The 15,646-nt window shown below is 39.4% G+C and overlaps 1 protein-coding gene across 1 annotated transcript in view; it reads right to left on the bottom strand.

Moving 5' to 3' along the window:
• Window positions 1–15,646, bottom strand: part of PPP4R4 (protein phosphatase 4 regulatory subunit 4) — a 123,176-nt gene that overhangs the window by 76,512 nt on the left and 31,018 nt on the right. The window contains exon 3 of the mRNA XM_077820417.1: window positions 7,087–7,189. Coding sequence (XP_077676543.1) covers window positions 7,087–7,189 — 103 coding nt within the window. The remainder of the gene's footprint in view (window positions 1–7,086; window positions 7,190–15,646) is intronic.

The following is a 15,646-nucleotide window of genomic DNA, read 5'->3' as shown; positions in this document are numbered from 1 at the left end:
CTTTAGAATGGATCAGATACCACAGGGAAAGGGCCTGATGTGTAGGAACCAGATAATATATAACTGAAGTAAGAAGCAAAGATGTTCACAATTTTGAGAAGCCAGAGTGTTGTAAGCTTGACAAGATTTGGGCTCTCTGTCCTTAGAAGGATGTAGACACTTATCATGTTAGGTGACCAACTGCAGCTCTAGATCAAAATTAATTGAATTTTATTCTGAAGCCACATTTGGAAAAATAGCTCTTAATAAAGAAAATTCAGTAAAATAAATGCCTTCAAAAAACCTCATTCTGGTGGCACCGAGATCCACCAAACCATGGAGATCAAAAAGGAAGGGAGCTGTCAATGCCAAATACAAAGGAGTCATTAGGTGCACAGAACATACACTGAGGAATATGTCTAAGCTGTCTATGAATCTGCATTTCAGTGATTACCAAGGTTCATGAGGAGGTGCATGCAGATATCCAGAGGGTGGGGGATCTACATGGGAGAACCCATAACAAGACATCAGTGTTTTTCAACTGTAGAGAATGTACAAAAATTTCATATATATGATTTTATTTTAATTTCTGAACTATATATATATCACAACTGATTTAACCGATAGAACACAATACTGATGCCTCACACTTGACCATACTTTCTCTGAGTTATATTAAAAGGGTCTGGTAAATTTAATCTTGTTTATCCCAATCTAAAAATGGTAAAAGGTGAAAGTTTTTTGTTTGGTGGTTATTTAATTGTTGTTTTGTTTTAAATATTTAAAATGACAAATATAGAATTTCAATGGAAAATTTTTCCTACCTGTATAATTTCTGCAGTTGCACAGGCAAGTTTACCAGGTTTGATTTACCAATTTTCTGCCAGCAAGTAGAGAGAAAATTCTTGATCCAGACAGTCATAATGTCTTTCAATTACCTTTTCCTCAGTCTATTTTACCCACAGCATTGACAAAAGGAGCATTTGTTCTTACCTGTGAGTTCTGCAAATACATTCAAACACTACATGAGGAAGCTGAGTTAACTACCCAATTAGCTCATGGTGATAAAAAGCTGCAGAAACACATAGCCCAATCACTATGTCTTTCACTTTACAGTTGTAAATACAAATTTACAAAAGTGGGTGAACGTTGTGATTCCATCGCACATGTGGGAAACAGAGGTACAGAGAGATTAACAGACAATTCAATTCCCTTTGAAGTGAGACAACTCCCACTATTTTCAATGGGAATTAGATAAAGTGACAGCTATATGAAATCGCCAGTAACTGGTCAGTTCATCAGCAGTAATATTTCTTCAACAGACAAAAACAAAAATCAAACATAACAAAGCCTGTCAATGCTAAAAAATATTTTCAATCAAAACCAATAAGAGCATTTATAAACCCACCCAGGAAAAATAGGAAAATACAACTATCCCTGTGTTAGGGCTAGTCTAGATGGAGAGTTAGTGAATGGCAAGCTGGGGTGTAAATCTACAGCGCACTAGTGTGCTGCCCACTAACTGGCTGTGCGGACCTTGTTACTGTGTGATAAAAATTCCCTAGTGTGCTTTGACCATCTCTTGTTTCAAACAGCAGTAGGTCAAAGCATAGTAGGGAACTTCCAGCATGCAGTCCACAGTCCACACAGCCACTTAGTGTGTGGCATGCTAGTGCACTGTAGATTTACACCCCAGCTTGCCATGTACTAACTCTCCGTCTTGACAAGCTCTTAATGAAAGTAAACAGATAGTAAAGCAGCCTTTGGGGGAACTGCTTATACTAGTGTCTATAGACGTTAACAAAACTCACATGTATTTCACAGAGTTTAATAGAGTTTAAGGCCAGAAGGGATCATGAGAAAAATCTAGTGTTACCTGCTGTTTATCATAGGCCATAACATTTCACCCAATTACCTCTGCATTGAGCCCAATAACTTGTGTTTGACTAAAGCATACCATCCAGAAAGCCATCCAGTCTTGATCTGAAGACGTGATGGGATTGAGAATTCACCACTTTCCTTAAAAGTTTGTTCCAATGGTTAATCACCCTCACTATTAATAATCTGAGCCTAATTTCAAATTTGAATATGTCTGGTTTTGATTTCCAGCCATTGGTTCTTGTTATGCCGATTAAAGAGCCCTTTACTACCAGTATTTTCTCCCTGTTAAGGTATTTATACACTGAAACCAAGTCACTTCTCATACTTTTTTTTGATAAATTGAACAGACTGAGCGCTTTAAGTCTCTCACTGTAAGGCATTTTCTCAAGCTCTTGAATCGTTGTGGCTCTTTTCAGAACCCTCTCCCAATTTTTATACATACTTCTAAAAATGTGGACATCAGAACGGTATGCAGTATTTGATTATCAATCTTACCAATGCCATATACAGAGGTACAATCACTACTCCCCTTTTTACATCAAAAGATCCCATTAGCCATTTTCGCCACAGCACTTCACTGGGAGCTCACGCTAATTGCTTATCCACTATGACCCCTACATTTATAAGAACAAAATCTCCTTTTTGCTATATATTGCCAGAAAGTAAGTATATAAAAGCAATAGAAGTACCACCAGCAACCAACAGGCCAACAACATTTAATGAACTTTTGGTAGAAAATGACCTTTATCGAAGTGATAATCTCAACTTTCGAGTGTCACACAATTTAAGAAAAAAAATAAATCTAGGTTGCTGATTTTTAGTGCACCTTCATTTCAAGAATTCTCTGTCTACCAAAGCATATCATAGGATCAAGAATATCTCAGATGTAATTGGATTCAGTATTTTAAGCAGCAAATTCCAGAAATTCTTCAAGTCAGCACGTTAGTTTAGAAAGGGGCCTGGAATGGGAGGCTAGAAGTTTATGTGGCAGTTAAGTGGAAAAACTAGGGTTAAAGTTAATGAATTGTCAATAATTTTGCAACCTCATGTGACTGTTTGTTTGTTTTCCCAAAGCTATTTGCATATTTTTATTAAAAAGGTCTATTGAACTGGCCTTAACACCACTGAATCTGATAATGGAACTGACTCAGCTTTTTTTAAACAATTTGTCAGTTCATTTTATTCCTCAGTTCTGAACACATCTTGTTCTGTGGCCATTTGTTCAGTTCAAAGAATAAGAGAAAAACAGCTCTTTTATAAAGGCCCAGGAAGACAAGACCAAGTTGACCCATGATGCTCAATATTATAAAAGCATCTCTGCAATATGGAACCAAAGGCACTTCTGATGACAAGGGTGTACTGGAGCATGCATTTAAGTATCCTAGAGGACAATACCTGCCAAGTAATCATGTTGCTGGATTGCATATACTACAGAGCAGGAGGCTTGCTGATATGTTTGTTCTTGCACTTTTAATCTAACAGCTCATAATGAACTAGATGGAATATATGCATCACAGATTCAAAATGAAATTGCTTTAATTTCTAACAAATATTGTATTGTCTCTCAAACAGCCTCTTATTTTAGTAGACTGGAAAAAAGAGGACACACTATGAGGCTATTTCCTGGGGCAATTTGATAAAATATGAGAGAAGTAATTTGTTATGAGTACCATCTTGCTACCTGTTCTATATTTTCCTGGAATACTTTTGTTAACACAGTAAGTATAAAATGGGTGGACTGAAAACCAGATAAAGCTGAAGGGAAGGCTATAAACATAGTATGTTGGTATAAATAGCCAGTCCCTGCAAAAATAAAATAATGAGAGGAGTGAAATACAGAAAAATAATTTATTGTTGAAAAAAAGAAATGAAGGACCATTTGCTAATACCCAGTCATCTCTAGAGGTAATAAATCCCATTTTGAATTGGTCAGCTGTTCTAGAATAGAAACCAATTGTAAGAAGGCAGCCCTGTTCGGAGCACCCTTCTACAGTAGTCCATGGCATGACACGTGCACCTGCCTCAGTTTTATCTAGGTCCGGCCATAAAAAGAACACAGTCTTTCCCAGTCTTCACGCAAAATCCCAACTTTGGGCATAATTTACTCAGATACACACACAATAATATCCTGAGAGTGACCAACCCCATGATTCTTCTGCCTAAATCACAGTCTATCAAGTCAGCCCTTTTCCACCCCGCGGTACTGACTATTCAGCCTAGGAAGGTATGAAAACTAGCCCCTCTGCTGGTCTACTAGCCCTCCGCCCTTTACAGCCTCCCATCACTGTCTCTCTGACAAAGGAAAGCCAGCAGGCTAGTCCCTTTTGCTGGCTCCTAGCTCTCAGCCTCCTTGCATTAGCAATTCTAGCCCAGAACAGTCACCAAACTATCCTCCCTGCTCTCACCCTAGTTGATTCCTCCATCTTCCCAAAAAGGGCTTACAGAGATTTTCACTCTCTACAAACTGTCTCTCTCAAGAAGCTCTCACTTAACCCTTTCCTAGCTTCTCCAATCTCTGCTCTCAGGCAGCCCTGACTCACCAGGTCTCTCTCTCATTGGGTCTCCCCTACTGGGTCCAAGTGCCCTCTTTTAAACCCAGTTGGAGTGAGCTGTTGAAGCACAGGTGCACTGGCCCTGCTCCGTCTTAAAGGGTCAGTGTCAACTTGTTACATCAACCCTTTTTAACACATTCTTTTTGTACAGAAAAAACTACCATGAAAATATAAGAAAACCTGAGAACCTCAGCCATGCCACTCTTCCTATATTACCCACTACCTTACCCCTGTCACTGAGAATATAAGGAAAAATTCAAGAAAGCAAATAGTTTGCAATGGTTACAATCTTTTTTTCACCTCATTTCTAAAGGTTTCTGGGATTGGATTGCTCAGAATGTTCTTAATGGAACATGACTCTTTTCATATCTACTGGAGCTCAGTGATTCAAATACAGCTCAGGTCAGTAATGAGCCAAATTTGTTTCCAACTGTCTGAAATAAGCAATTTCAATCCATTTCTTAGAGGACAGTTGTCCATATCATAAAGATCACCATCAAAATGATGCATATGTTGGCAGATTCAGCTAAAAACAAAGATTTCAAGGATATGAAGAAACTTCATTTCTACACATGGTCCCCTTCAAATCATGGATGGATGAGTCATATTGTCAAAGAAACTGGCAGGAACTTAATTTCTAATCCCCAGGCACTAATGCACTCCATAGCTATAGCACTTCAGTCTCCCGGACTTTCAGTCTGGCACCTTACTCAAGCATTAATTTACACACATTGAAAAAGAGCTGTTGCAATGATGTTGAAAATGAAGCTGTCCTAAAAATTACTAGATATGCCACAAATCAGCTCTTCAGAACTAAATTTTCCAGCAGCAGTCTTTAAGTTAGCATTGCATTTGTTTATGTCCAGTACAGACATACCCGCCCTGCTAATTATAGACCAATTCAGATTGCTTTTTAGTGAGAGGCTGTACAATCTGGATCTAGACAAAGATGACCTGTGGTCTAGTTTCTCTCACATTCTGTCAATGTTCTTCACCACCTTAACCATCAGGTAAGCACCAGAAACAGGTAAGTAAAGGACAGATCAATCTCTAGGTTCGTAACTGATCTTAAACATTTTTGAACCATCATGAACTGAAACAACACATTTTATGATGTGAAAATTTTGGCTGAATCATCAGCTTTTTCCTCTTCTGATACATTCACTTTTCTTAGAGTGGGATCCTTATCTTAACAAACAAACAACTTATACTGGGATTTAGTCATAACAGACTCTTAGAAGGAGCTCTGAAATTCCCCAGTTAAAGAACAGATACTAAAAACTGTGCATACTAACAGATTATTTAAATTTAAAAAAAGATATGCCTCAGGAGAGATTGTTTAGGCCACATTAAATCAGGTTCAAAACGTATACAGTTTCAGATTGAGCAAGTTGGCCCCTCCTCCTATGTTTATTTCAGCAAGAGCTTGAGAGAGCCTGAGATGTTTGAAAGAGCTGAGTCAGTAATACTGCTATCTATTGCATTCTTTACCGGACTAACAAACTATCAGCATTGCTGGTCTTAGGTTGTTGCAAGAACTTATTTATTGCTAGCAATCAGTTCCCTTTGATTTGAATATTTCCTTCGAGTCTGAGGCAGCAGTAGCCCAATTTAAGTATTACCTATCCCAAAGTCTAAATAGCGATGAGCAGCGACTAGTTATTGTTGGACTATAAATAAATAAATAAAGCAAATAATGCAGAAAAATGCAGCAAGAAAAACAGATGGAAATATGTTTGAAGGAACAGAATTTAAGAGACCAGAGGCTAATCTGAAAGCTCTGTTAAAACAGATTTGTTCTTTGCTTTTTGTGAAACTGAATTAAAGTTCTGGCTTACTCTACAACTTCAGCTGAATGACAACACACTGAACCAACAAAACACCAGAAACATCCCATCATTCAAAATAAATTCTTAGGCCCTCTCTTGTTGGGAAAAAATAATGTGTTGTTTAATAGTGCTAGTTCAACTGAGTTAGTTTAACTCAACTGAAAAGAGTGGCAAAATGCAGGCCAATGCATTTGAAGCTATGGAACCTGGCGGTGTTGTAGCCGTACATGGCTACAAACGTATTAAGCCACATCTTAATGGGGCTTCTCAATCATGTTAAGCTAACTCAACTGAACTAACAAACACCTTTTTTGCCCATTAACATATACCCATATTGGTTGACTACCATGCACATAGGGAATTCACCAAACAACTAATAATAGCTGACTAAACTTTTGTGGGCATCACATACACCTTGAAAAACTAAACACAAAATATATAATTCTGGATGGTAGCATAAAAACCTCAATGTTTCTCCCACAGAAGATGGAATGAGGCTGAGGAAATGATGCCTGCCAAATTGTACCATTAAGACTGATTGGCTAAAGATTTCTCCATAGGCTGGCAGAGAATGGTAAACTTTATAGTACCAAGATTTTTACAGAAGAATGCAGAACATTTTTCTGGAAAAAATATACTAATTGTGATAATTAATTAAAATATATGTTCCATGTACACAGTGAATTCGTGTAGAAGATCAATAAGGAACATCCCCTTCTAATTAATATTGATACAACATGATCTTCAAATCATACTTACTAAAGCAGTTGTTTCTCTTGTTGCCTTTATTGCAATATTTTATTAGGACAAAAGGTATATTCATAACTTCACATTTAGTAACTTACTCTGATTTTTGGCAAAACCCTCCGAAGTGTCTCTGCAGGATTCTGTTGCATCAGGACTGGAAGATTTGCAACCACACTTGTTCCTTGGATGTCTTGACCAGAACTTACAAAAAACACACACATTTTAAGTATTATACTACAAGCTGTCCTCAAGGTCACAGCTTTCATAGTGAGGACAATGACTATTCATATAACAACTCATATACCCTGAAGGTTTTTTTTAGTTTTAAGAAGATAGTTGAAGATAAGTCACACAACAAAAAACTACATTAAAGTAACGTAAAGAATAACTTTCATGATAAACATAAAATCACAAATATGCTGTTTCTAATGTGAAATGTTCTAAGCATATATATTTAGAAAAAATATAAATCATTTAAAAGGAAAATTATTTCAAACTGGAAAGACAAGGCGCCACCCTAACGGAGATTTTTTTGAGTGGCTTGTTAGGATAACAGCACGCAGATGATAAAGCATACAGATGATAACTTTACTCTAGATATAATGTAGTATCATTATAAATACTAGATATTAAGATATCTCTCTTAATCAAACTGCTGCTTTCTCTTTTCACCATTACACACCATCAGTACGCGAGCAAGACAGTCAGTACACCTTGTCCACAGTCTGCACAGTCAAACTTTTTCCTTGGATATCTTGATAAGACCTTACAAAAAATACATACATTTAAAATTGTATAATATGAGCTGACCTCAAGCTCACTCCGTTCATAAAAAGGAAGACAATGCACCTTAGTAGAACAGCTGTAATAACATGCTCCTTTCTTAAGATGTCATAGACAAGCGGGAAAGACAGCAGAAGAGATTGGGAGGAGGAGGAGGAAGTTAGGATGGTGAAAAATATTAAGTACGGAAACTAAACTAAAATCTGTATATTATGACATAAACTTATCATTTTGTGTTTAAAAATATAATTTTCATTTCCATACTATCAGCCAGGATTAAACAGATGTCACCACCACAGGGAAAACTAGGTTAGAGTATACTTATAAACTTTTTCAACTGAAACAGATACCCTTATGAGACACACATGGGTGGGAAAGGGAGAAAAGAAATTACAGAAGATCCAAGGGTGGAGAATGGGATAAAGAAACAGTGAAGGAAGGGAATGGAATGGAAATACAAGATCTACCCAGCAGGGGCATGAGTTGTTGAAAGAGACTCCGAAAATGCTGGAATCTCCCATCTGATAAAGAACAGAGGACACCTGGGCATCTATTGACAACCACCGAGTTAAAAGCTGTAACTCATACTAACCATTGCTACTTCAAAGTTTTATAATCTGTTATGCTGAACAAATCAAAACTTGTTTTAAATGGCTAAAAAGCCCAATCATACATAGGCACACAAAGCACACAAGCAGCTTCCTTGGGGCATGACCACAATTTGTTTGCAATGCATTTTCCTTTAATTCATAATACGAATAAATGTTTTAAAAAAGTAATGCATACAAGTCTTAATTACCTAAAATACTTTTATATACCATATCCTGTCCAGATGATCATTCTGGTAAGGGTAAAAGTTTCTTTATTTAAAAATACAAGCTGGATTAAATAAGCATCCATTTAGCAAATATAATGATCTCAATCATTTTTTTGTTTTGGTTTGAATTTACAGTTTTGTAACTGTAATTGTACAGTTTTGTTTCTAAGTGGTACCAAATGTTCCACAGAGTACTGAAGTAAGAATCAAACTATTATTGCAGCAGTTAGAGCTGAAAAGATCTTCAAGGGTTCCACTATAATTTCTAATTTCACCTAACAACATTTAACATTTTCTGAGGAACAAACACAAATTAGTTGCTATATTCAGCTATAGACAACTAATCCAAGTTAACTCTATTCTGTTAAATGAATACCACATGCCTTTAAAAAACAGATATCTACCTGGTAAAAGTTTCTACAATAAGCTGGAAACAAATTTCAGAGTGGTAGCCGTGTTAGTCTGTATCAGCAAAAATAACGAGGAGTCCTTGTGGCAGCGTAGAGACTAACAAATTTATTTGGGCATAAGCTTTCGTGGTTAGAACCCACGTCATCAGATGCATGGAGTGAAAATACAGGAGCAGGTATAAATACATGAAAGGATGAGGGTTGCTTTACAAAGTGTGAGGTCAGTCTAACAAGATATATCAATTAACAGCAGGATACCAAGGGAGGAAAAATAACTTTTGAAGTGGTAAGAGAGTGGCCCATTACAGACAGTTGACAAGAAGGTGTTCGTTACAGTAGGGAGAAATTAGTATTGGGGAAATTAAGTTTAGGTTTTGTAGTGACCCAACCACTCCCAGTCTCTATTCAGGCCTAATCTGATGGTATCCAGTTTGCAAATTAATTCCAGTTTTGCAGCTTCACGTTGGAGTCTGTTTTTGAAGTTTTTTTTGTTGAAGAATTGCCACTTTTAGGTCTGTTATTGAGTGACCAGAGAGATTGAAGCGTTCTCCTGCTGGTTTTTGAACATATGTAATTATTGTGGTTACATTCACTGGAGTCTAGAATGTCTGCATTGAAACACTGGAACATGTTACAGCAGTGTTTCCCAAACTTGGGACGCCACTTGTTCAGGGAAAGCCCCTGGCAGGCCCGGCCAGTTTGTTTACCTGCCACATCCGCAGGTTCGGCCGATCGCAGCTCCCACTGCCTGCGGTTCGCTGTGCCCAGCCAATGGGGGTTGGGGAAAGTGGTGCGGGCCGAGGGACATACTGGCTGCCGCTTCCCACAGCCCCCATTAGCCAGGCACAGCGAACCGTGGCCAGTGGGAGCCGTGATTGGCTGAACCTGCGGATGCGGCAGGTAAACAAACCGGCCCGGCCCACCAGGGGTTTCCCTGAACAAGTGGTGTCCCAAATTTGGGAAACACTGTGTTACAGGAAAGATTTTCTTTTTTCTGTGTATAGAAAACAGTATGGTGCATCGGTAGAAACATTCAAAAAGGTATTAGATGATCATCAGAATTAATTTGTTAGTGCCCAGCAAGTCAAATACATTTGTGTTACTGGCAGACAAGTCAATCGTGTCTGATCTATAACAACCTAACAAGATTCAGAGTAGCAGCCGTGTTAGTTTGTATTCGCAAAAAGAAAAGGAGTACTTGTGGCACCTTAGAGACTAACTAACTTATTTGAGCATAAGCTTTCGTGAGCTACAGCTCACTTCATCGGATGCATTCAGTGGAAAATAAAGTGAGGAGATTTACATACACACAGAACATGAAAAATGGGTGTTATCATACACACTATAAGGAGAGTGATCACTTAAGATGAGCTATTACCAGCAGGAGAGTGTGGGGGGGGAAATCTTTTGTAGTGATAATCAAGGTAGGTCATTTCCAGCAGTTAACAAGAACGTCTGAGGAACGGGGGCGGGGGGGGGGGGAATAAACATGGGGAAATAGTTTTACTTCGTGTAATGACTCATCCACTCCCAGTCTCTATTCAAGCCTGAGTTAATTGTATCCAGTTTGCAAATTAATTCCAATTCATCAGTCTCTCGTTGGAGTCTGTTTTCAAAGTCTTTTTGTTGTAATATTGCGACTTTTAGGTCAGAAATCGAGTGACCAGAGAGATTGAAGTGTTCTCCGACTGGTTTATGAATGTTATAATTCTTGACATCTGATTTGTGTCCATTTATTCTTTTACGTAGAGACTGTCCAGTTTGCCCAATGTACATGGCAGAGGGGCATTGCTGGCACATGGTGGCATATATCACATTGGAAGATGTGCAGGTGAACGAGCCCCTGATAGTGTGGCTGATGTGATTAGGCCCTTTGATGGTGTCCCCTGAATAGATACGTGGACACAGTTGGCAACGGGCTTTGTTGCAAGGATAGGTTCCTGGGTTAGTGGTTCTGTGGTGTGATGTGTGGTTGCTGGTGAATATTTGCTTCAGGTTGGGGGGCTGTCTGTAGGCCAGGACTGGCCTGTCTCCCAAGATTTGTGAGAGTGATGGGTCGTCCTTCAGGATAGGTTGTAAATCCTTGATGATACGTTGGAGAGATTTTAGTTGGGGGCTGAAGGTGATGGCTAGTGGCGTTCTGTTATTTTCTTTGTTGGGCCTGTCCTGTAGTAGGTGACTTCTGGGTACTCTTCTGGCTCCGTCAATCTGTTTCTTCACTTCCGCAGGTGGGTACTGTAGTTGTAAGAATGCTTGATAGAGATCTTGTAGGTGTTTGTCTCTGTCTGAGGGGTTGGAGCAAATGCGGTTGTATCGTAGAGCTTGGCTGTAGACAATGGATCGTGTGTGTGGTCTGAGTGAAAGCTGGAGGCATGTAGGTAGGAATAGCGGTCAGTAGGTTTCCGGTATAGGGTGGTGTTTATGTGACCATCGTTTAATAGCACTGTAGTGTCCAGGAAGTGAATCTTTTGTGTGGACTGGACCAGGCTGAGGTTGATGGAGAGATGGAAATTGTTGAAATCATGGTGGAATTCCTCAAGGGCTTCTTTTCCATGGGTCCAGATGATGAAGATGTCATTAATATAGCACAAGTAGAGTAGTGGCATTAGGGGACGAGAGCTGAGGAAGCGTTGTTCTAAGTCAGCCATAAAAATGTTGGCATACTGTGGGGCCATGCGGGTACCCATAGCAGTGCCGCTGATTTGAAGGTTTACATTGTCCCCAAATGTGAAATAGTTATGGGTGAGGACAAAGTCACAAAGTTCAGCCACCAGGTTTGCCATGACATTATTGGGGATACTGTTCCTGACAGCTTGTAGTCCATCTTTGTGTGGAATGTTGGTGTAGAGGGCTTCTACATCCAGAGTGGCCAGGATGGTGTTTTCAGGAAGATCACCGACGGACTGTAGTTTCCTCAGGAAGTCAGTGGTGTCTCGAAGATAGCTGGGAGTGCTGGTAGCGTAGGGCCTGAGGAGGGAGTCCACACAGCCAGACAATTCTGCTGTTAGGGTGCCAATGCCTGAGATGATGGGGCATCCAGCAGCTTGCCAGCAAGCTTCAGCTTCAAGAGGCATTGCAGTTGTAATCAAGACAATCCACTTATGTATGGTTATCAAAGAAATCTTAATTAGGCTAGCAATCCCCAACTCATTCCCTTTGTATTGATAAGGATAAAAAATAGTTGCTAAGTGTATTTGTCTGTGGTTTACCTATGTCCTGTTAGAAGAAACCAAATTAGCTTGTAGATGCTAATTCTTTTTCATGTCTTGTAATACTATTATTACTATACTCAATTGTCTCTAGATCAAGAGAGATATTAACATTTAAGTGAAGCTTTGTAAGGAATAATGTTATTGTCCTCATGTCTCTTTGAAACTTATGATTGTGAAACATCTGTAAACGATTTTAGTAGTTTAAATGGCTCTTGCAAAGGGCATTATCTTTGAATGGCCCATTGAATAAAGATCACAGATTTTTCTTCCCAGTCCAAATGGTGAACTCACTTGCCAGCAAGCTTCAGGTTCAGCTTCAGCTATAAAAAAAAGGAACCTCGGGCCTCATCCTGCATCTCTGAACTTTGAACAGGGAAAGGTTAAACTATGGTCTAAGATCTTCCAAATATTTATTTTGAATACCCTGGAAAATAGTATGGAAAGACTTTAATACACTTTACATATAAGCTTCTTTTGGATTTAGACCTGTTGGAATAATTTCAAAGAAACTTTTCAAACCAGCATATATAACATCACTGCTATATGAACACTGAAAATCACTTGTATATGTATGATTTCTTAGCCATTAATAACTCTCTTATTTTCCTTTATTAATAATTTTAGTTAGTTTACTAAGGATTGGCTGACAGTGTGATATTTGGGTAAGATCTGAAATTCATATTGACCTGAGGGTAAGTGTCCGATATTTTGGGATAGGTATAAGTTTAAGTATGGTGAACACAGTTTTCAGTAACCCCTCACTATATTAGACTTGGTTGTCTAGATGGGAGCCAAGGGCTGGAATGCCTGAAGGGGACTCTGTCTGGCTTCTTGTTAACCAGTATGGTACTACAGATTTGTTACTGGCTTGGTGAATCTAATTATAGAATAAACCACCAGTTTGGGGGATTGCCTGCCCTATTCCTTGCAGTATTCCCTGAGTGTGGCATTCTCAGTGTGGCTCATGCAGTCACACAGACACATTTGGTGTAGTCTGGTTAGGACACATATTACCACAGGTTAATTGGGTTTGGATCAGAACCCCCATGCTAATCAAAATTTGATTTTGATATTGAGAGTTTTAAGGGTTAAAGCAGAGGTGGGCAAACTACGGCCTGCGGGCCACATTTGGCCCGTGGGACCTTCCTGCCCGGCCCTTGAGCTCCTGGTTGGGGAGGCTAGCCCCCGGCCCCTCCCCTACTGTCCCGCCTCCCCCGCAGCTACACCACTGCGCGGGCAGCAGGGCTGCAAGCTCCTGCGGCTCTGAGCAGCATGGTAAGGGGGCGGCAGGGGGGAGGGTGTTGGATAAGGGGCAGTCAGGGGATACGGAGCGGGGGGTGTTGGATAGGGGGTGGTGTCCCGGGGGGCGGTTTGGGCCGGGGGGGTCCTGGGAGAGGGCAGTCAGGGGACAAGGAGCGGGGGGGCTGGATGGTCAGAGGTTCTGAGGGGGGCAGTCAGGGGGTGGCAAGTGGGAGGGGGCAAATAGGGCGCGGGGAGCAGGCTGTTTGGGGAGGCACAGCCTTCCCTACCTGGCCCTCCATACAGTTTCACACCCCAATGTGGCACTCGGGCCAAAAAGTTTGCCCACCCCGGGTTAAAGATTAGTTACAGTGAGTGAGCCATGAACATATGAGGGTCTTGACAGAAAAGCCCTTGAAGATTTGTGCTTACAAAGGGAGTTATCCTTTAAGAAGAAAGCCCCAGATCAAGAACTGAAAAATTTGCTCAGGGACAGTGACATTGCTGAGATGGAAAAGCAGGAGTATAGGAGGTGCATAGAACAGCAGGATGCACTGCTGAGGAAAAGGCTCAACGCAGGCAAATGGATGCACCAAGGCTAATTCTAGATTCAAGTAAAACTCAGAAGAAATGTATTGTGGCTCAACAGAGTGATATTTAAGTAAAGCAGGCCAGGGCTAATGCACAGAATAATGCCCCCAACTGGGGAAGGATGGATAAGATCTTTTGTGAAAGAGGGAATATTATTTAGTCGGGCTACCAAGTGACGAAAAATAATTAATCACACAATTAATTGCACTGTTAAACAATAATAGAATACCATTTATTTAAATATTTTTAATGTTTTCTACATTTTCAAATATATTGATTTCTATTACAACACAGAATACAAAGTGTACAGTGCTCACTTTCTATTCTTATTTTTGATTACAAATATTTGAACTGTAAAAATGATAAAGGAAATAGTATTTTTTCAATTCACCTAATACAAGTACTGTAGTGCAATCTCTTTATCATGAAAGTTCAACTTACAAATGTAGAATTATGTACAAAAATAACTGCCTTCAAAAATAAAACAATGTAAAATTTTAGAGCCTACAAAGTCCACTCAGTCCTACTTCTTTTTCAGCTAATTGCTCAGACAAACAAGTTTGTTTACATTTGCTGCCCACTTCTTGTTTACAATGTCAGCTGAAAGAGAGATCAGGCATTCACATGGCACTGTTGTAGCTGCCGTCACAAGATATTTACATGCCAGATACGCTAAAGATTCATATGTGCCTTCATTCTTCAACCACCATTCCAGAGGACATGCTGATGACGGGTTCTGCTCGATAACAATCCAAAGCAGTGAAGATCTATGTCCGTTCATTTTCATTATCTGAGTCAGATGCCACCAGCAGAAGGTTGTTTTTCTTTTTGATGGTTTGGGTTCTGTAGTTTCCACATCAGTGTTGCTCTTTTAAGACTTCTGAAAGCATGCTCCACACCTTGTCCCTCTCCGATTTTGGAAGGCACTTCAGGTTCTTAAACCTTGGGTCGAGTGCTGTTGCTATGTTTAGAAATCTCACATTGGTACCTTCTTTGAATTTTGTCAAATCTGTAGTGAAAGTGTTCTTAAAATGAACAACATGTGCTGGGTCATCATCCAAGACTGCTATAACATGAAATATATAGCAGAATGATAGTAAAACAGAGCAGGGAACATACAATTCTCCCTCAAGGAGTCCAGTCACAAATTTAATTAACGCATTATTTTTTTAAATGAGAGTCATCAGCATGGAAGTATATCCTCTGGAATGGTGGCTGAAGCATGAAGGGGCATACGAATGTTTAGCATATCTGGCATGTAAATACCTTGCAATGCTGGCTACAAACGTGCCATGCAAATGCCTGTTCTCACTTTCTGGTGACATTATAAATAAAAAGAGGGCAGCATTATCTCCTGTAAATGTAAACAAACTTGCTTGTCTTAGCGATTGGCTGAACAAGAAGTAGGACTGAATGGACTTGTAGGCTTTACATTGTTTTGCTTTTGAGTGCAGTTATGTAACAAAAAAAATTTCTACTTTTGTAAGTTGCACTTTCATGACAAAGAGAATGCACTATAGCACTTGTATGAAGTGAACTGAAAAATACTATTTCTTTTCTCTATCATTTTTACAGTGCAAATATTTATAATCAAAAATATATACTT

Source organism: Eretmochelys imbricata, chromosome 6 (genome assembly GCF_965152235.1).
Source record: "Eretmochelys imbricata isolate rEreImb1 chromosome 6, rEreImb1.hap1, whole genome shotgun sequence".
In the NCBI taxonomy this organism is placed as follows: domain Eukaryota; kingdom Metazoa; phylum Chordata; order Testudines; family Cheloniidae; genus Eretmochelys; species Eretmochelys imbricata.
This window is presented reverse-complemented; position numbering and strand designations above follow the sequence as displayed.